Source organism: Littorina saxatilis, unplaced genomic scaffold (genome assembly GCF_037325665.1).
Source record: "Littorina saxatilis isolate snail1 unplaced genomic scaffold, US_GU_Lsax_2.0 scaffold_927, whole genome shotgun sequence".
Classification (NCBI taxonomy): Eukaryota; Metazoa; Mollusca; class Gastropoda; order Littorinimorpha; family Littorinidae; genus Littorina; species Littorina saxatilis.
This window is the reverse complement of record NW_027126423.1, coordinates 1-22,500: the sequence shown is the minus strand read 5'-3', so window position 1 is coordinate 22,500 and position 22,500 is coordinate 1. Positions and strand designations below refer to the sequence as shown.

The following is a 22,500-nucleotide window of genomic DNA, read 5'->3' as shown; positions in this document are numbered from 1 at the left end:
TTAACATCTATCTGTTTACACTTCACAATTGGATTCATCATGTCTCTTTTTACATTTAGTCAAGTTTTGACTAAATGTTTTAACGTAGAGGGTCGTGGTGTATGTGTGTCTGTCTGTCTGTGTGTGTGTGTAGAGCGATTCAGACTAAACTACTGGACCGATCTTTATGAAATTTGACATGAGAGTTCCTGGGTATGATATCCTCAGATATTTTTTCATTTTTTTGATAAATGTCTTTGATGACGTCATATCCGGCTTTTCGTGAAAGTTGAGGCGGCACTGTCACGCTCTCATTTTTCAACCAAATTGGTTGAAATTTTGGTCAAGTAATCTCCGACGAAGCCCGGACTTCGGTATTGCATTTCAGCTTGGTGGCTTAAAAATTAATTAATGACTTTGGTCATTAAAAATCTGAAAATTGTAAAAAAATTATGTTTTTTATAAAACGATCCAAATTTACGTTCATCTTATTCTCCATCATTTTCTGATTCCAAAAACATATAAATATGTTATATTTGGATTAAAAACAAGCTCTGAAAATTAAAAATATAAAAATTATGATCAAAATTAAATTGTCGAAATCAATTTAAAAACACTTTCATCTTATTCCTTGTCGGTTCCTGATTCCAAAAACATATATATGATATGTTTGGATTGAAAACACGCTCAGAAAGTTAAAACGAAGAGAGGTACAGAAAAGCGTGCTATCCTTCTCAGCGCAACTACTACTCCGCTCTTCTTGTCAATTTCACTGCCTTTGCCATGAGCGGTGGACTGACGATGCTACGAGTATACGGTCTTGCTGCGTTGCATTGCGTTCAGTTTCATTCTGTGAGTTCGACAGCTACTTGACTAAATGTTGTATTTTCGCCTTACGCGACTTGTTCTATCTTGCAGCGATCAAGGCGGATAAAGCATGCACAAGCGGCAATGCCCAGTACTGCACAACAGGGTCGACCTGTCAGAGCAGCCGGTGCACGTGCAATCCTCCTTACACCAACGAAAAGGGAATGTGCAGTAAGTACCCTTTACACTGCATGGTCCTTCTACACAGATGGGTTCTAGTGGATTCCATGTTACGCGAGTGATTTTTTTATGTTCCACATTGCCATGTAACCCCCTGAAAGTATTGGAAGCTCAGCTAGAATAGGCCTACAGTAGTAATGATATGAGGATATTTATATTGCGCAAATCCAAAAACAGTTCTAAGCACCTCACAAAAACACACATAAATACATTATTCTGTACACAATTCCAAATGAAATACTAATTCACATCAAAATAAGGTAATACAATTTCCACAGTTTTTAATACACATATACTACACATCACAACGAAACACAACACAATATTTATAATACAATGCAATACAATATACAGTACAGTGAGTACCACTTTGTTATCTATGTTGTGCGTGTCATTGTGTATACCTTCAAAATAATCATGCTCTTTGTTTTCAGGTAAAACAATTTCCACCGTTGGAGGGGTTTGCGGACGAGAGGACAAGTGCAAGAATGAAAATCCCCCTGTCCACATGCGCTGTGACCACCAGTCCTTGCGGGACGCTGTTGTAAGAATTTTCAAGACGTACTGCACGTGTCAAACGGGAAGAAGGACAGACAGACAGAGAAAACGAACGCTGAAAACAAAACAAACAAACAAACAAAAAACATAACAGAGTAAACCCCATACACCTCATTATTCACGGAGCGGGCAGGGTTGGGAGGAGGGGGGAATGGTCAAGAATGGTAATGAAGTTTGGTTTGCTACTCCAGGGGCCGGGGCCCGGTTAGCTCAGGTGTCGGAGCACTGGACTTGTGATCCCAGGGTCCCGGGTTCGAATCGGGGCCGTGATGAACACGGGTCAACGTCATGTGCAGACCCAAAGACGGTATCCATGTCCCAGCCCCGTGTCACCACAGTTGCACGTAAAAGACCTGGGTCATTCTTCTATAAGTGCAGATGGCTGATACCACCTAAACACGCATACACTCGTGTATCTCATCTAAAGTCGGGGGTAAACCCGGGAACATGCCCCTAATTGCTTTGCTGTGAGGGCGTAAAACTTACATTTCTCTTTGCTACTCCACGAAAATAACAGGTGCTTGAAGCTTGCACATAGTTAAGTTTGAGTGGTAAAATCTGCACACATTGTGTACTCAGGACTGTGTATTATTGTGCAATTTGCTTTATGTAGTGTGTGTGTGTGCCCATGCGTGTGTTTGTGATAAATGTTTTCGAGAGCAATGTGTTATTAATTGATATGGGTGTGATTGCACGTTAAATAATGTTTTGTTGTCGTAGTATTTTGACTGTACGGCGCTTTGAGCAGGGTTAAACCCTGGATACATGCGCTATATAAATAGTATGCATTATTATCATTATTATTATCATATAAAATCTTCTTTTTTTTCTATGTAGGTGCCTGTCTTGGTTTTTGAATCTGTCTAGATGACATCCGGTCACAACGTCAGATGTAGATTTAACTTGGCTCAGTTCATTCTGGTCATACCCGAAGCCTTGCGCGCCCGGAACAGGAAAAACTCCTTTCTTATACCAAGAGCTGTCTTACAACTGAGTTTTTCTTATCCGGATATTTTTGATGGAAAACATAATACCTTTGACAGGAGAGAATCCTTCTTTACTAAAAGCGATGTTTTTTATATCCGAGTTTTTTAAAAGTGTGTTCGATTGTATACGTGTTTCAGTACTAGAATTAGACGAGTATTGCAGCACGTACAAAGACAAGTGTACAACTGGGGCAGTCTGTAGTACAGACACCAAGACTTGCGTCTGCAGTGCTCCCTACGTCATGTCAGATGATGGAAAGAGATGCGGTGAGTGTGTTGGTTTGCTTGTTGTTTGCTTGGTTCTTTTGTTAAACATACTTCTCTCTCTGTTTCTCTCTCTCTCTCTCTCTCTCTCCTCTTTCTCTTTCTTTCTCTCTCTCTCTCTCCCCCCTCTCTATCTCTCTCAAACAACCAAACATACACACATATTCAATTGAGTAAATATTAGTTAGAGCAAAAAGGCAACTATCCATACATTTAACTTCTAAAACGACAACTATTTAAGTCAGGCAAATAATAACATCAAAGAAAGAAGGAGAAAACATTAGTTTCAGTGACTTTTCTATACCGCCCCCTAGCTACAGGCCCCACTCACTCTCTCTCTCTCTCTCTCTCTCTCTCTCTCTCTCTCTCTCTCTCTCTCTCTCTCTCTCTCTCTCTCTCTCTCTCTTTCTCTCTCTCTCTCCTTCTCTCTCTCTCTCCCTCTCTCTCTCTCTCCCTCCCTCCCTCCCTCCCTCCCTCCCTCCCTCCACCCATTGCACACCGGTTGGACCGTACATAAGGTAACGTTAAATTATGCTTGTGCAACGTATGTGGGAGTATCACTTATAACCTCAGGGTATCTCTTATCCTGTTGCGCATCTATAGACTAGAGACAGCGCTGGTTAGACTAAAACATGGATCGGGAACTTCAGTACGTACTTAGGACTACCGCGGCTGTGCTTGCAAGTTTGGATAGTTCTTTCTTTCTCATTTGATCCGAGTTTTATCTGTCTCATTAAATGCCATTTTTCTACCTACTACACATATAGTTTTCCTAATTGATTCCCGAAGATAAGTTAGTTTCGCTTCCACGTTTCGGTTTTCACTAATTCAACATGGCCGGCGTCGGCAATGCATCTTTGATCATCATCTTCTTCCGAAGAGGACTGGGTTCTTGCGAACGTCTCAGAGTCCTGCGGTTGAGTCACTGTTACCGATAGTGGTTAGCTCCGGCAAACAGGGAGATTAAAAAGGTGGGGAGGTTTAAAACTATGCGGTACAGGGGAGAGTGCGTTCAAGGGCGGGCTCTCATGCCCGACTGCACTGAGGAAACTGTGGCCGAGACGGGAGCGAAGGAGGGGCCTGCTTCGGCCGATGAACAAAGAAACTGTGATCGAACAAGTATGGTGTTACAAGGGGAAAGACCCGCAAAGTGAACTTAGTTGCCAAAGCCCGAAGTGTGACGACGGACTCGGTTTCCAGCAACTGTCCACCGACTCAGCGGCAAAATATGAGTTGACACGTCCGAGGTGAAAGGTAATAGTCTCTTCTTATTAGAATGTAAGGTCATTGTTTATGACTAAAATACAGTAGAATCACATAATGCACGAAGGAATGGAACATGTACATGGAATAAGATTGTCCGTCCACTAAGACACATTCCTAAAGGTGGAACCAACATCCTGACGGCTATGCAGAGAAAGTGTTCTTTTTAAGAAATGCATTCAAATAAAACAAATAGGGAAATGCCCACTGAACAGAAACACCCAGGCTCCTGATTTTTGGTATGAATCCAAGTTGAGAGAGATCAGCTGAGCTAGGATTTTACATGGAATAAGATCATCCCTCCACTTGCATACAATGTATACAACCAGAAATGAAGATACAGTGTGCTTGATGTGGTGATCAAGTGACATTTTGCTATGAATGTGTTTAAGCAACTAGTAGCTTCTTCAGCGTTAATTCATTAAACAATCACTCTTATTCTTAGCACATAGAGCACATTGAGTGAGTGTGTGCATGTGTGTGTGTGTGTTTGTTATTGCAATGTAACTTGTAAGACCTTATAATATAAATATACACAAATTATAACACATGCTGGGATTCTAAATATGTTCTGTTTACTTGCAGGTCTCAGTTATTACCAAGCCCTGCCTCATTCTTCCCGCAACACTGACATGGTGCTGTTGTAGAACACAAGTAAGTCCTTTGATCATTTCCAAAATACACTAGTGCAATAGCTTGTGAGTGCAACTGGTGGTAATGAGAATATTTTACCACAAAAGGCTAAAGTACAAATAACAGATTTATTATGTTGGAAAAAGAAGTAAGCCAGAGCAAGTGATTAGTGTACCAGTTAGCTAGGGTGGATGTATTATATAATTACAATTTACAGTCAGCATAGAATGTTGAGGACAGTCTAGAATTTTTCTCGCCCTGTGAATTCAACTGCAAATCAGATGGCATGAAGAAATCAATGTTATATCATGCTCTGCATTGAGTGAACCATCTCCTGTCATTCTGAGTGACACATCTCTTTAACTGAAAAACATGCCAGTAATTAAATCCAGGCTACATGGGGATGGAAAATGACCCTGGCAATTTCAACCTCTGAATGATTGTGTCTTTGTGTAGCAGGATTATGGATCTTCACAAGCCTTAGTTCATTTGTCTGCACAATATATCAGTTTACAATTTAAAGGCCCACTTGCCTTGTCACTACAGTATAATGTGGCTATGCTTTAACATGGAATCCCTCATCTTGGCCACATACAAAAAATTATATATTCAGTGACTGCTTGCTGTGGTGAGTTAAAATGTGTGATGAAATATTTTCACAAAAAGGTACCAGTGTTGTTAACAAAACTAATTCTTTAACAAACAAACAAAAACCACTCTGCACAGAGAGCATTCAAGCTGATCTATGTTGCTATTCGTCCAAGTAGAGGGATGATCTTATCCCAAGTAAAAGCCTGACAAGATCTGAGACTGTGAAGCAAAATGTTTTTACATGGTAAAGTAAGCCTTTAACGAGCAAGTATGTCTATTGCACTGGGTGTTTTATTATTATTGTATCATTTTTCTTTCAGGTAGTCTCTCTTTAAACTGACTTTCTACACCATGGTGTCTCTGGCAGTGTTATATTGGCAGAAGACAGTTGGAACTGGATTCCTCATTTAGATGGTAGGCATGTTTTGGGCTTTTGTGTTGCTTTGGTGTATGTGTGTGTATGTGTGTGTCTGTTCTATACCAGAAATAAACACACTGTTTGCTTGCTGTGGTGAAGTGACATTTTGTGATTTTTTTTTTTAAATGAGCTAGTACAGTTGTAGCTTTTACAGCATTTATTCATAACACAATCGCACTTGGCGCAGAGAGCAACCAGACCGTTCATTGTGGGTATGTGAACAAGTTAAGAGATCATGTCTTATCCCATTTTAAAGCCTGACCAGATCTTAGACGGTGAGCCAAATTGTTTTCATGAGAAGGAATGTGCCTTTCAGAGAAATCTATTAACTACAGTATTACTTTACAAAACATATTTTAAGAAATGAAATGTGTTACAAGTAACAGCCATGGGGGTGATAGCCTGTAGGTGGAATAATAATCTTCAATTGCCCAGAAATGATTGTTATCTGGTCAAGAAATGCAAAGCATTTTGATGTTTGTGACGATTAGTTACTCTTTATCACGTTTGGTCCCTGATTTTGCTGTCCTTGTCTGCGTTGGGCAGGTGTGCGTCCATGATGTCATTGCTATTGAAAACTAATCTGTACTGCAAAGTAAATGTACCCGTACATGACGTACATGGCAGTTGTCAACCGGGGGCCAGCCATGACTGGGATTGATGTATCCACAGGCACTCGACACCAGGTGGGCGGGGCCAGTGGTTGGGGTGTGATTCCCTGCCTTACACCACCACAAAGTGTAGTATCAGCAGACAAGACTGAGCAGAACTTCTGCCCCCCCCCCCCCCCTCACCAATTGACCACTCAGTGCCATGTGCCTGCAGCTGTATCATAAACACTTTGTGACAATAGTTGTTACCTCCTTAGAACAGATCTTGTGATGCTCCTCAGTCAGTCAGTGTTTGATGGATGCTAACTGGTATACTTGACATAGTGTTCATATGAAAGTTTTATGTGTTGCAGCTCATCCAGATCACAGGTACACAAAGGAGCTGGTTACAGTGATAACATAGGCACATGGAACTGCTTATGGACTACTTTAGAAAGTGAGCGGTTACAACCAAGACTCTTCCGTCAGGAAGGTCTGCGGAAGGGTGCTTGATCTGTTTCCTCGGACAGGCTTTTCAAGACTAGGTAGGTTAAACCACATGATTGGGCTTTAATTATGAATGCACTTCAAAATTCACTCTATTTCATTATCTTGTACAACCCCCCGCGGGTTAGGGGGAAGAATTTACCCGATGCCCCCCAGCATGTCGTAAGAGGCGACTAACGGATTCTGTTTCTCCTTTTACCCTTGTTAAGTGTTTCTTGTATAGAATATAGTCAATGTTTGTAAAGATTTTAGTCAAGCAGTATGTAAGAAATGTTAAGTCCTTTGTACTGGAAACTTGCATTCTCCCAGTAAGGTAATATATTGTACTGCGTTGCAAGCCCCTGGAGCAATTTTTTGATTAGTGCTTTTGTGAACAAGAAACAATTAACAAATCTTCAATAGTACTGACCAAAGAAGAAGGTTTAATTGTGTGATCATGATTTGATACATATGCTTGACCCTGAAGATGTGTTTTATTTGTTTTGTTTCAGAACAAAGTTTGGTGAAGTAGAAGCTACCGCTGTAGGCTGGTGTAAGGCTGAAGAAGAACCTCTGACAAGTCAATTTTCAAGCAACTGAGCACGAACCCAGGTACAAGACACAGAGCTCTCTTTCTATCGGTCTGTTATTCATAGAATGACACTAACAGTGACACAAGTAAATAATCTGTATCATTGTCTTGACCTCTAGAAATTTGGTAGAGAATAAGATGACTGATAGTATTATTTTGATTATTTCATGGTCATTACAGTGGCCTCCACCCCTGCCCCTTTTAAGACACCCCAATCTAAGACTCCTTCCTATTAATGACCCTGTTTTCGCAGACTTCTTGTTCATAACATCTGTAAATTCACTCCCATTTTAAGACTTGCTCCATTTGGACTTGGACTGGGTGGCCGAGTGGTAACGCAATTGCGCTCGGAAGCGAGAGGTTGCGAGTTCGACCCTGGGTCAGGGCGTTAGCAATTTTCTCCCACCTTCCCTAACCTAGGTGGTGGGTTCAAGTGCTAGTCTTTCGGATGAGACGAAAAACCGAGGTCCCTTCATGTACACTACATTGGGGTGTGCACGTTAAAGATCTCACGATTGACAAAAGGGTCTTTCCTGGCAAAATTGTATAGGCATAGATAAAAATGTCCACCAAAATACCCGTGTGACTTGGAATAATAGGCCGTGAAAAGTAGGATATGCGCTGAAATGGCTGCGATCTGCTGGCCGATGTGAATGCGTGATGTATTGTGTAAAAAAAAATCCATCTCACACGGCATAAATAAATCCCTGCGCCTTGAATATGTGCACGATATAAATTGCATAAAATAAAAAGATAAAATAAATCCCTGCTCTTAGAACTGTACCCACGGAATACGCGCGATATAAACCTCATATTGATTGATTGATTTTAAGACCTGATTTTGCTTATTTTGGATTTCGAAAAAAAGAAAAACAAATTCCCACTCTGTACAGAATTAAGCCAGGTTCATGATTTTTGTATGGACCAAGTTGAGAGATGGCATTTGTATAGGCCTGACCAGATCTGAGATGTTGAATCTAATTGCTTACGAAGAAAGCATTGTGTCATTATAGGCACACTACTTCTCGTCACCGTCTCAGTTCTGGCCAGGCTTTAACATAGGATAAGCTCATCCCTCAACTTTGTCACATATGAACAATCGACACACTGACTCTTGCTGTTGTGAGTTGACATTTTTTGATGAATTTATTTCTGGAAAAGGCACCATGCAGTGCTTTTTCAGGGGTGGGACTTTTCCGCGGATTTCCGCCGACACAACTTACGAATTCTGCTGGAGTAATCTATTTTTCCGCGTCACATTTCATTACAATATCTATGACTTGTTGAGTGAATGATTTGGAGAGACGTGGAGATGAAACAGAACACTGGAGGCTTGAGAGTTAAATTGTGCTGACTGAAAACTCCTGATAACTAATAGTAATTTTGAGGGGGGGGGGGGGGGGGGGAGGTTGGGGAGTGTGGAGAATGTCTTTTTTGTCAGATTGCACAGATTTTAATGTACCATTTAACCAAAATTCGGGGTAACATGCCCCCGAACCCCCTGGAAAAAAAGGGATTTCCTCCTTTTTCATCACAAGAGAGTCCCACCCCTGTGTTTACAGAATTCCTTGTTTAAAACTATCACTGTGCACAGAGGGAAGGGGGGGGTGTGTATTTGACCACCCCTGCGTTTACAGAATTCCTTGTTTAAAACTATCACTATGCACAGAGGGAAGGGGGGGGTGTATTTGACCACCCCTGTGTTTACAGAATTCCTTGTTTAAAACTATCACTGTGCACAGAGGGAAGGGGGGGTGTATTTGACCACCCCTGTGTTTACAGAATTCCTTGTTTAAAACTATCATTGTGCACAGAGGGAAGAAGGGGGGGGGGGGGTGTATTTGACCACCCCTGTGTTTACAGAATTCCTTGTTTAAAACTATCACTGTGCACAGAGGGAAGGGGGGGTGTATTTGACCACCCCTGTGTTTACAGAATTCCTTGTTTAAAACTATCATTGTGCACAGAGGGAAGAAGGGGGGGTGTATTTGACCACCCCTGTGTTTACAGAATTCCTTGTTTAAAACTATCACTGTTCACAGAGGGAAAGGGGGGGGTGTATTTGACCACCCCTGTGTTTACAGAATTCCTTGTTTAAAACTATCACTGTGCACAGAGAGAAGGGGGGGGGGTGGATTTGACCACCCCTGTGTTTACAGCAGAATTCCTTGTTTAAAACTATCACTGTGCACAGAGGGAAGGGGGGGGGGGGGGGGGTGTGTATTTGACCACCCCTGTGTTTACAGAATTCCTTGTTTAAAACTATCACTGTGCACAGAGGGAAGGGGGGGGTGTATTTGACCACCCCTGTGTTTACAGAATTCCTTGTTTAAAACTATCACTGTGCACAGAGGGAAGGGGGGGGGGGGTGTTTTTGACCACCCCTGTGTTTACAGAATTCCTTGTTTAAAACTATCACTGTGCACAGAGGGAAGGGGGGGTGTATTTGACCACCCCTGTGTTTACAATCAATATGAATCAATCAATCAATATGAAGCTTATATAGCGCGTATTCCGTGGGTACAGTTCTAAGCGCTTGTCGAAGAGTTGTCAACACAGGACTAACAAAGAAACTAACATCTTCAGACGGACACGAACCCTATCACACACTAGCAAACCCTGGTAAACAAACAACTGTTTAACAACAATGTACACATCAATAGCTAGGTCAAACAAAATAATATTAAGCACAAAGAAAACACCTCTCACAGAGCACAGCACAAGAATGTCTTTTGGGGCACAGCACATCACGTCGAGCATGAAAGTCGCAGCCAGCTACGGGAAGAACTGAGTCTTCAACCTACTCTTGAACGCGTCAAGAGAGGGGCTCTGGCGAAGCTCAAGCGGCAGGGAGTTCCAGAATTCCTTGTTTAAAACTATCACTGTGCACAGAGGGAAGGGGGGGGGGGGGGGGTGTATTTGACCACCCCTTTGTTTACAGAATTCCTTGTTTAAAACTATCACTGTGCACAGAGGGAAGGGGGGGGGGGGGGTGTATTTGACCACCCCTGTGTTTACAGAATTCCTTGTTTAAAACTATCACTGTGCACAGAGGGAAGGGGGGGTGTATTTGACCACCCCTGTGTTTACAGAATTCCTTGTTTAAAACTATCACTGTGCACAGAGGGGGGGGGGGGGGGGGGTGTATGTGACCAAGTGAAGTGCATTGCTACATAATAATAAAATGAGCAAATCCGTCCCGTGAAGAAAACTTCTGCTTACTTAATTGTCAGATTTGCCAAGGCGTGTACATGAAATAAGATTATCATTCTAAATGCTGAATCAACATTCTGACTGTTTCCTATGAAACCAGGCTTGATTTTTGGTATAAATCCAAGTTAAGGGATAGCATGTGTAAAAGCAGAATTGTGTACAGAGGCAGCTTTGTGTTATTAAAGGCCGGCTGCTTTTCGTGAACACAGTTTGGCTCACATCTCACATCACCTGCCAGGCTTTTAAAAAAAAAAAAAATGTTTTACCATGGGATAAGACTATCCCTCCATTTAAGCACATACCAGCAACAAACACAGTGGTTACTTGTGATGAACTAGTGGCAAGACAAATGATTTAAGCATCACATAACCTTCCTAAGTGAAGTCAAGTTATGTGTCTGTGCCAGTGTGTGTGTGCATGTGTGTGTCAGCATAGAATGTTGAGGACAGTTCGATGGTAAATAACCCTGACAATTTTAGCCTATGATTGTGCCTACATTGTGGCAGGATTGGATGTGGATCTTCAAAAGCCTAAGTTAACAAAAAAGTATGTAAAAGTACATTTTGAATAGTAGTTTTTTTCTCAGAGGGAAGATATCACAAGATATGATCGTTCCACTGCATGTATGCCACATAACTAAAACAAAAATTAAATGTTATTTTAATCGTCTTTTGGGTAAAACAAATACACCATCAATATATTATAATAATGATCTTGCTTGTTTACAGATGGACAACAGCTACTGCCAGGACCAGGTTACGCATAAAGAAAACAGTCAACACTTGGCTGGTGCTGCAGCTTCTTTGATGTCTATTTTTTTTTTTTTTTAAAGACAGACAGCTACCAGCTCATTCAAGACCATAGCCCCATCTTACTCACGCAGAACAGACAGCCATCTTTCGCCTTTGCACAGAACACTGCTGTCTGAAGGTACACATCAAAAGGATAGGTTTTGCACCTACAGCGTGCGACTGTGGCTAGGGTAGGAAGAACAGACTCTGCAACACGTTCTGAGAGGGTGGCCTTTTCTTGCCACCCGTACCCCTGTGCAACAAGACTTGGCCAGAGAGCACACATCCAAATGCAAACACTGAACACTGAAGAGGAAGAAGAAGAAGAAGGTGCCCACACAGAAGGACATAAATCTACTTTAAGGGCACACAAGTTTACAGCAGTTTATTGAATTGTAGCAGATTATAGGGAGAAAATGAACAAGCTAAATAGGCTGTACAGTACTTCACTTGAACAATGTATAAAGTTCCCTGTATTAAGAACATTTACAGATCACAAGACATTGTGTTTTCTTTTGTTTACAATACAAATGTTTCATAATAAAAAGATGTGCACTAGGCAAGATCCTTAAAATGTAAAACTAGTAGTGTGACAATTTTGAATTGTTCAGAGATGGTTTTTCTTCAGTGGTAAATGTTTTAGCTTTTTTTATAAGATCCCGTTAGTGAAGCATACTATAAAACCTTGACCTTCCAAACTGTGTTAGCACCCTGGGCTGCGATCATTGTGTTGAGCTACTTAAAGGCACAGTGCAGCTTACAGCCTTCGTTTTGCGTTTTTGTTGCAGCTGAGTGCATTTACAGTTCAAAAATCCTCCTATGGTAGTAAAACTACCCAACGACGACATCTGTGAAGCTCGACAGTTTCTTGTTCACGCGAGTGCATAAATTAACCTAGTTATTACGTGGTGTTTGGTCGGAGTTCGATTCAACTGAGTGATTCCGGCCTCCATTTTGTTTTATACAAACTCATGATGATGTCTGACATAGTTTGCTAGTGACGTGTCTTTTTGTGCATGATGTGGTGATCTACCTGATCTAAATTTAGATCCAAAAATAGGTCAAGACCAGCCGGGTCTGAGTACGAAATTGATTCGTAAAAAAATCGCAGTTCTTGACTCTTTGGGTGCAAGTCAATGAAACTTGGTAGTTCTTCTAACAGATAGCTGCCTGAGGTATGACTAAAAGCCCCAGGGGCTCCGTGCACCTGAATTTGACAAGTTCAGTACCTTCAGCAAGCGCAAGTACAGTAGAGAAGCGCTTGACACACTGAAAAAGGCCTACTACGAGCAAAAGAAAAAGAATCAGTGATGCATGTGCTTTTGATGTAATCTTCTTTGACATTATGATGACTACAAAAACTGACTGATGTGTTTTGTTTGTGAATGATGGATATATGTGCATGATTGCGTTTCGCAGACACAGTTGTCATGTGCGTTGTAATTGGCGACGAATGCTGGATGATTACTATTTTTGTACCAGGATTACTATTTTTGGGGCTGAGCATTACTCCAAAACACTTATGGGGGTAAACAGGTCTGCAGCACAACTACAAATGTAGAAATGTCGTCTGCATTTTGTATATTTTAAAAGGTTATTTTTGTGCACAGAACATACATCTGCAGGGAGGTTTGGAGGGTGAAGTTAGGATCTGTTAGGAGGCATACAGCATCACACTCATTTTGTGTGTGTGTATTTTGTGTTGACAGATAAGACACTGTCATTCCAGCAGAAACCTGTGATGATGCACATTTTATTGAAGTGACCAGCTGAAATTGTATGTACGTTGTTATGAAATTGACAAATGATCCCTGCTTTGCAATCCTGGGTTAATGATATTGCCAAAATTAAAACGTGGAGGAAAAAGTGAGTGTAAACCTATTCTTGTGGTGGTGGTGGTGGTGGTGGTGTGTGTGTGTGTCTGGTTAGTGTGTGTTTGAGTGTGTGTTAAACAAACAACGACAAACAACACCAAACCTACATCAAACAAGCACAACAAAAACAAATTACACAAAAAAATGGCAAAAATCAGAATATCAACTGAGAAAAAAAACCGTGGCTGAATGCAATACTTATTATAACTTAAAAAGTAAAAGTGTGCGTGTGGATGTGTGCGTATGTTTGAGTGTTTTAAACAAACAACAAACCTAAATTAAAGAAGCACAACAAACAAACAAAAAACCTGGCAAAGTTCTGAACATTAACACAATGCTGCTGTCTGCTTTGAGGGGAGGAATAAAATGACTGAAGCCGGACTGCCGAGAGGAGGAAGGAGGGGGAAAAGAACACGCAGACATGAAAACACACACAACTCCATGACAGATAAACTGCTTATGTTCAAAAATCAAGAATATTTAAGCGTGCACACACGCACGCACACACACACACACACACACACACACACACACACACACACACACACACACACACACACACACACACAGACTCTCCTCGTGAAAGTAAAGGTAAACTCGAACTTGAAGGTAAGTATAAATGTTTGATATGGAAGAAACCTGTGATAAAAGTCTTTGTATAAATCATCGGTACCAACAAAATTCAGTTGCCACAACGCGTAAAAGGACATACTGTAGTTTCAAATTAGTAACAATCTAAGCCATTTTAATCAGCACTGGTGTCCGGCAAGCACTAACAGATACAACAGCACGTGTATGCATCTTGAAGTAATAAGACCTTGAAGTAGGCCTAGAGTTTACACTATGCATTATGTAATGCTTTAATTCAGCTGCCTAACTGTGGAACTTTGCAAATCAGTGTGTGAGGACCGTTTCACAAAACAGACAAAACACCCTCTCAGTTATTTACACAAATCAGTTCCAGAATGTGCGTGTTCCTTTTCCGTCTCTACAAATTAATGTTATCTGGGGGGAAAACGAATCATTGTCGCTTCCGCCCTCAGTTATAATTGCCTGAGCATAATAGGAAATGCAACAGGTGTAGTCTTCCGCCTGATTTTTAGTCAAGATATTTCGACACAGAATGTTTCTTTCTTTTTTCTTTGTATGTTCACAAGCTCACATACAATCATTTATGCAACACTGACAATAAGACCAGACCAGAGTTGTGATTGAAATGGGCAGTTTATTTAATAAAGCTCCAGAATGAATAAAAATACATGACAAAATAAGGTGGTCCCGCTGTACAAAGCCGGTTACCAAACACACACACACACACCAACACACACAAACACACTCACGCACGCACACACACACACACACACACATGACACACACACACACACACACACACACACACACACACACACACACACACACACACACACACACACAGAGTAACATTGTACAACTTACTGTCACATTCAAGCGGGAACACCAAACAAAACGTATCATCAAATGAAACAACATTTTAAGTGGTCAACTGAGCAGATGACCACAAACCACACTTGAAATCTTCACATTTTAACACTTTCTCCTGTATCCACAAAAGTCATTTATGCTGACTAGATAATGACATAATAAAATGACATCAATAAAACCATTCCCTTTTTTATTTTAAAGAAAAACAAGAAAATTAAAATAACGCAAAGAACTGATGCTCAGTAAGGTTGGGTATCGATCTCAAATGTGTGCATAGCTAATTACATGTAACCGGCATGGACTGGGGCTAGAATTGGCCTTTCTGTCAGGCAACTCGGCCTCTAATTGGTTTTATATTGTCTGATCCCCCTCCAGAAAAAAACAATACCATTTGCCCCGTGCTTCTGCGCCCACAAAAAATATTCGGGAATAAGAAAAGTTCAAATTTTAGGCACCCCACATACAACCCTAATTGTCAGTCAATTACTTTACTGCAATCAACGTTGATTTTAAAGTACCATGTCATTATTATTTTGGAGATAGATTTGAAAAAGTCCATAATTGCAGACTGCGTATTGGTATGAGTGATTTGAATTTTGATTTATGTCAGCGGCACCTCAAGGAATGCCCCAAATGTGAGTGCGGTTACCCAAGGGAGACTGCTGAGCACTATTTGTTGCATTGACCCTTGTGTAGAGATGTACGATTATTGTCAATTGATAACTGATTATAAGTTTATTGAAATATTATTGAAAGGCATCCCGCAATATTCCCGGAATGTCAATCAGACCATATTCATAACTGTACAAGAATTTATTAAGACAACCAGGCATGTTCCGTACATGAGCCTCTACATTTTATTCATAATGTTCATTTGACACTGTCATGAGACAAATGCTGCCTGACCAATTGTTCTTCGTAATTTCTCTCGTGTTTTGTGTCCTTGTTTCGACTTATCGATTATGGCCCAATCGTTATGTAATTTAGTGCCATTTTCGCCGATCACAAAATGTATTAACTTTGCGTGTGTGTCTTCTGTGCATTTAATATTATTGTGACGTGACCCACTCTTCCAACATTTCTGGCGCTCCAAGTCTTCGTCGTCCTTTTTTTTCCCCCTTATGCTGAATTCTGTTCTCTCGTACCCCATTACTTTTTGTTTCTTGTTTTTACCCCCACCAAGTTCTGTACTACCACCCCCTCCATTTTTTGATTGCTTGCGCATCAGGTTTGTCTGTTTGTTTTCGTTGTCTGAAATGAGTAAATGTATCTAGTCCGCCATCATGCTAAACTTTGTTATGTACATACCAGGATGACTTAAAATAAGCATTTATGCTTGAGTTATCTTAAAAAAACAATGCATTGTTTCTGTCATGATAACAAATTGAATAAAGTTTTGTAAACCAATGGACTGATTATAGTTGACCCTGATATGTGATTACGGGATAGTGTCACATTAATTTATTTCTACTTTCACTTGTACTTTTGTACTTAAAACAAATCACTGAAATGTAAAAGTTATTATTTTTTCCATTGTGAAGTGTCGTCAGTCTCCTCAAGGTAATGCAGTCAAACTCAACCAAAAGTTGGAGGGGCTTCTTCATACTTTCAGTGTGTGTGTGTGTGTGTGTGTGTGTGTGATTTCTTTTGACACTATGCACGTTTGTATATAACCGCCTGTGCACAAAAAGAAGAACATAATCGAATCTTATCATTCATTTTCGCTTAATTGATTGATTGGTATGCATGTTTCTAACAGTGACCGTTACCAAAGTGAGTATAGTGCGCTTCCCAAGCATAAAACGGTGCATGACTCTGGATTTGCGTCTGAGATATTGACACATCACTGTGAGAAAAAGCGTTAATGAAAAAAGAAGACTATTTATTTTCCTTGAGCATTATCTTAAAGTGGTGTGCCAAAAACTTTTAAATTCAAAAATTCAATATTTAACTTTAGGAAAAGCACTGTAGAGAGAAAACCACGCTTGTGTGTTCAGAATAGTCTCCATGTGGTATCAATATAAATGATTCAAATGTATGGAAGAGAAGCTGTTTCTGCTGGATTAATACACACACACAATTGTGCACTCACACATAAGCACGCATGCATGCTCACACACACACACACACACACACACACACACACACACACACACACACACACACACACACACACACACACACACACACACACACACACACACACACACACACAGAAACAACAAATTCATTATGACAAAACCAAATACGAAGTCCTATTTCACAAATTTTATATCTTCTCCTTTTCACCATATACAAATACAGTCACGGAGTACATTTATAAGGCCAAATTATTAAGAAATATTATTTTCTGTGCTTGAATTACCCAGTGTGTAGCATGATCACCACGAAGGTACAATTCACAGAAGTTGAGTAATCACTTTACAAAACCCATACCAGTACCACATTGTTATGTTAAATCCTATTTATTAACCCACACAAATAGAAGAAGATAGCTTTGTGAAGACTTTCATTTTCCAACCAAATGCTGTTCAAAGATTATTCTTTCTTTCTATATTTGGTGTTTAACGTCGTTTTCAACCGTTCAAGGTTATATCGCGACGGGGAAAGAGGGGGGGGGGGGGGATGGGGGATGGGATAGAGCCACTTGTTAATTGTTTCTTGTTCACAAAAGCACTAATCAAAAAATTGCTCCAGGGGCTTGCAACGTAGTACAATATACTACCTTACTGGGAGAATGCAAGTTTCCAGTACAAAGGACTTTAACATTTCTTACATACCAATCAATATGAGGCTTATATTGCGCGTATTCTGTGGGTACAGTTCTAAGCTCGGGGATTTTATTTTAATTTTATTTTATGCAATTTATATCGCGCACATATTCAAGGCACAGGGATTTATTTATGCCGTGTGAGATGTAATATTGTTTTACACAATACATCACGCATTCACATCGGCCAGCAGATCGCAGCCATTTCGGCGCATATCCTGCTTTTCACGGCCTATTATTCCAAGTCACACGGGTATTTTGGTGGACATTTTTATGAAAATTTATCTATGCCTATACAATTTTGCCAGGAAAGACCCTTTTGTCAATCGTGGGATCTTTAACGTGCACACCCCAATGTAGTGTACACGAAGGGACCTCGGTTTTTCGTCTCATCCGAAAGACTTGAACCCACCACCTAGGTTAGGAAAGGGGGCAGAAAATTGCTAACGCCCTGACCCAGGGTCGAACTCGCAACCTCTCGCTTCCGAGCGCAAGTGCGTTACCACTCGGCCACTGACACGATACACCAACACGATATTAGCACTCCAGATTTTTATCTCGCAGTTTTTCTGAAGGACTTTGCATTTGAAAACTATTCTCAGACAAAATATGAGTTTAAACTGCAAGTACATGTACAGGGAGTCTGAAGGGTTCAAGTCGGATGAGATAGACTACTGTTGTGGCAATCTTCGAATTTGAAAATAATTTTTTTAAAAGAGTAAAACTCATAGTTCTTCTTCTTCTTCGCTCATGGGCTGAAACTCCCACGTTCACTCACAAATTTGCACGAGTGGATTTTTACGTGTATGACCGTTTTTACCCCACCATTCAGGCAGCCATACGCCGCTTTCGGGGGAAGCATGCAGGGTATTTTTGTGTTTCTATAACCCACCAAACTCTGACATGGGTTACAGGATCTTTTCCGTGCGCACTTGGTCTTGTGATTGCGTGTACACACGAAGGAGGATAAGGCACTAGCAGGTCTGCACATAAGCAATGACCTTGGAGATCAGAAAATTCTCCACCTTTAACCTACCAGGCGGCCGCGATTTTGACTCATGACCTTCTGAATAGGAGGCCGATGTCTTATCCACAAGAACACCGAGCCCGTCCAAACTCCTAGTAAAAACAACAACTGCAAATCTGGGAGCAAAATGTAAACGGTTACAGTTTCAACTATCCTTCCCCTTTATATCAGCATTTTTGGAAACCTAAACGAAAGAGTATTCAAGAACAACAGTCACGGATTCAGATTTAAAAAAACAAATGGTAACTATGCTTTTTGGAAATTCTTTCTTTAATTGGTGTTTAACGAAGGTTATATCGCGACAGGGAAAGGGGGGGAGATGGGATAGAGCCACTTGTTAATTGTTTCTTGTTCACAAAAGCACTAATAAAAAAAATGCTCCAGGGGCTTGCAACGTAGTACAATATACTACCTTACTGGGAGAATGCAAGTTTCCAGTACAAAAGACTTAACATTTCTTCCATACTGCTTGACTAAAATCTGTACAAACATTGACTATATAAGAAACACTTAACAAGGGTAAAAGGAGAAACAGAATCCGTTAGTCGCCTCTTACGACATGCTGGGGAGCATCGGGTAAATTCTTCCCCCTAACCCGTGGGGGGTCTTTTTGGAAATGCGCTTCAGACAAATGCCTTTGCACACGTTATGTTACTCACAGCAAAATGCAAGAATAATTGGGGACCATATGGGATGGGGCAAATTGGGAGGGAGCAATTCGGGACACCACCATAAATATCTACCAAATATTTACAAATAGCTATCTTAGTACATGCATAACATGCTGTACCAATACACAATTTCTTTAAAATAACTATGTAAGGATTATTGGCAGTCTCCCGGAGCATGTTTCACGCTATCCTGCGATCAGGACAAGCGACTGACTGTGATGTGTATGCTGTGCGGCGTGCGCTACATAAGAAACCTTTTTTTAAATTTGTATTAAATATAATCACCTGAGCCACGAATGGCTAGCTGACAGCGGCTATCTTTTACACAACAAATTCTGAACTCTGATGAACTCGTGACCGCTGATTTTTAAAGGCAAGGGGTATCATATTGTGCGCATGGCATACACATCCAAGTTGGTCGTTTGTCCCGATTGTGGGATACAGCCCGTCAGAGGCGTAGAGCGTGCTCGAGATGTTTTGAAAAACCTGACTGCAGTACAGGGATTTTTACACCTCCGGACTGCTGATAATCCTAACAGAATTATTTTCAAAAACCGTCTATTGCCTTGAAAGCAAACCTGGAATTTCTGATGCGAGTTGCCAGAAAGAAAGTTCACTAACAAGATCCAGGCCAACACCACCCCCCCCCCCCCCATCCCCCTAAATAACACTAAGGAGTGAGGTGAGCTTAAATAACTAATGAATTAATCAATCAATAAATTCTCTGCTGAAATCCCCAACTTCGCGCATCGAAGCTATGAAAAACAGGACACTGCCACGTTTCCATTCAGCTAAACGCCACACCATTTTCAAGAGGGGATGTCTCAGGAAGAAAGATGTGACGCTCCCGATTCATATGTTTCAGAAGACAGCCCACCTGAGAAAAAGAAGAACACAATATAGAAATAATAACAACCTGTCAACCACAAATACATTAAAGTTTTTCAAACAGTTCACTAATCCGACAAACTCATGCTCGTTTCTGGTGCATTTGATAAAGCCAATTACGGGTAGATGCTAGACAACAGCAAAACCACCACCACATAACAACACAAGATTGTTTATGGTTGTTTACAGTCTCTTGAACACAGGAGTCAATCGAGACCATATATATATAACAAGAAGCATAAAAAAGCACTTCAGTTTGAAACCCAGGTTCAATGTAGTAAATGATATTGCATCAATGTTCCATCCATCCTCAGCACTTTCAAAACCAGTTTCTTCTAGGTCATACACACCTTTTCCTCGATTGATCCACAGTACATCAGATCGCTATTGTTCTTTTTATGATTTGCACCAAGGGAATGATTAACATTTCTGTCTTAGTCATATGTAACAAGCTTTAAGCAAAAGCATAATATTCTACACATTCACATATTGTAAGGTTGAAGGGGTCTATGTCGACCAAAAGAAGGTGTATTCCCCATAGCCATAGGTGTTTTCCTTGTGTACCGGGAATACAGTTGGATTTTCTGTAAAGAAGTATAATATCGTACAATCTTGCGCCAAGCGCGTGACTGCGGTTAGATAGGAGAATCTATTTAAAATCCTGAATTCGCGTGCGGCATCCAGTCAAGCAAAACATGCTTCGACCGTTTATCAAAACGGATTTAGTTAAAGAAACATCTGCACCCCCACCCCCAACAGCCTGGTATTATGTTTTCCTCGCTGGTACTCTCGTCCATTGAATCACTTTCACTTTCGTAAGCTTGAAGTAACTCCATGGCGTCTAACGGAAGTATATTCCCTGTATATGTACAGGAAATTAACATACAGGGAATACAGCCACTGTTGGTCGACATAGACCCCTTCTAAAGTGCTGCAGTAGTTACCTTTCCCTCCAAGGACCAAGCTGTTCATCCACTGTAGGGCTGACCGGGGTTCCCCCTTAGCAGAGTGAGTGGCGAATCCTGGCTGATAAATTTCCTTTCATTTTCCATGAATGAAGAATACCAGCTGGGTTCTTTTATTCATGGACCTGTGTTCTGCAACACACACAAATCAGCCACCATCTTGTAAATATATGTAAAAGAAAGCAAGTGGCAATCTGAATAACAGAATACAAAATGATCAATCCACACAATCATACTTCAGCACTGAAAGTCCACAAAATGAAGCACTGCTAGTACATGTACTTCTCATAATTTACTGAAACTTTACTCGTCAAAACAACCATTTGTTTTATCAACTTTACTCGCATGTGGCGAGTAGATTAACATTTCTACTCACCATTTACATGATTTTTACTCGCCATGGCGAGTAATTGAAAATACTTGCCACTTTCAGGCCTGTACTTGTGCATGAGATGTGTTTACCATCCATATGCCCAGACCATGCGCCCTTCTGTTGTGCTCAGAACAGTAAAGAGTTGCTTGCTGGGGTGGTTGTTCATAAGTTAACAGTTCACAAGAGGGCACAAACAAGAGCAAAAACACAGGTGCCTGATTCAAACTCATTCAAATGCAGAACCTTATTTTTGCATGAACAGAGTAAGACATGATTCTTACATAGCTGACCCTACCCCTGGCAGAAAAGTGCTTGAAATTGTCCATGTGGTCTCTATCAGTACATTTGATGCGTATTTGTGATACATATATACTGATATAGAGACAAGTAACAAGTGGACATTTCCTCTGACACCTCTACCATTTGTACACCTGCACAAATCTCCTGCCATAGACTACAAAAGGAAAACATACAAATCAAAACAAACACAAATTTAACCTAATGTTTACCTTTCAGCAGCAGAAAAGGCTGTGTTTTCTGTGGTGTCTCAGAGTAAAGCCACGGTGTTGGAGATCTATGCAAAACTAGGCTGTAGGCAAGGTCCAACATCTTTAGCTGCACACACAAAAAGAAGAAGCAAGAAATCACATGACATAGATGACATTCCTCACTAGTACAAAACCACAACTACACTAGTCAACTACCAATGTAAGAATCATAGTCCTGCAAGATTACCCTCTTAAAAAGTAAGATTGCTTTCATTCAAACACTACCGTGGGACCAAACTCCCCCCCCCCCCCCCCCCCTCCTTTTTTTGAGTTTTTCCTACATGTGTGTTGATGTTTCCATTAATTCCAAGCCCTGAAACTGTGAACTTGAGATCTTTATGTATGCACACAGTCACAGGCTTAATAAGCTATTCAGAAACCAAGCAGAGTCTGCACAACGTCAATTCTGAGAAATAAATCCCCACAACGGTTCAAGGCCACTATACCGACTGAGCTATGCTTGCCATGCCAACCTCCACCCCCATTTGGAACATGCACAACTAGTATACCCA

At 40.8% G+C, this 22,500-nt stretch overlaps 1 protein-coding gene and 2 long non-coding RNA genes across 4 annotated transcripts in view; 2 read left to right on the top strand and 1 right to left on the bottom strand.

Annotated features, from left to right (window-relative positions):
* The window catches only part of LOC138954859 (prion-like-(Q/N-rich) domain-bearing protein 25), a 23,323-nt gene extending 20,486 nt beyond the window's left edge, over positions 1–2,837 (top strand). The window contains exons 6-8 of one of the 2 annotated variants that reach the window (XM_070326621.1): positions 898–1,017; positions 1,461–1,570; positions 2,709–2,837. In XM_070326621.1, the coding sequence (XP_070182722.1) occupies positions 898–1,017; positions 1,461–1,570; positions 2,709–2,714 (236 nt within the window). In that variant the 3' untranslated portion in view covers positions 2,715–2,837. Of the gene's footprint in view, positions 1–897; positions 1,018–1,460; positions 2,207–2,708 lie in introns of those variants that run through there. The other variant, XM_070326619.1, reaches the window with a different exon arrangement.
* Positions 2,838–3,318: 481 nt separating this feature from the next.
* On the top strand, positions 3,319–12,776 carry LOC138954857 (uncharacterized). Its single transcript, XR_011451983.1, has 6 exons — positions 3,319–4,088; positions 4,683–4,751; positions 5,642–5,735; positions 6,704–6,874; positions 7,328–7,427; positions 11,349–12,776. It is a non-coding gene; the product is annotated as an uncharacterized lncRNA (long non-coding RNA).
* Positions 12,777–16,999: 4,223 nt separating this feature from the next.
* LOC138954856 (uncharacterized) lies at positions 17,000–22,345 on the bottom strand. The gene is made up of 3 exons (XR_011451982.1): positions 21,950–22,345; positions 21,047–21,199; positions 17,000–20,091 (listed from the first exon to the last, which is right to left on the bottom strand). It is a non-coding gene; the product is annotated as an uncharacterized lncRNA (long non-coding RNA).
* Between the last annotated feature and the right edge of the window lie 155 nt (positions 22,346–22,500).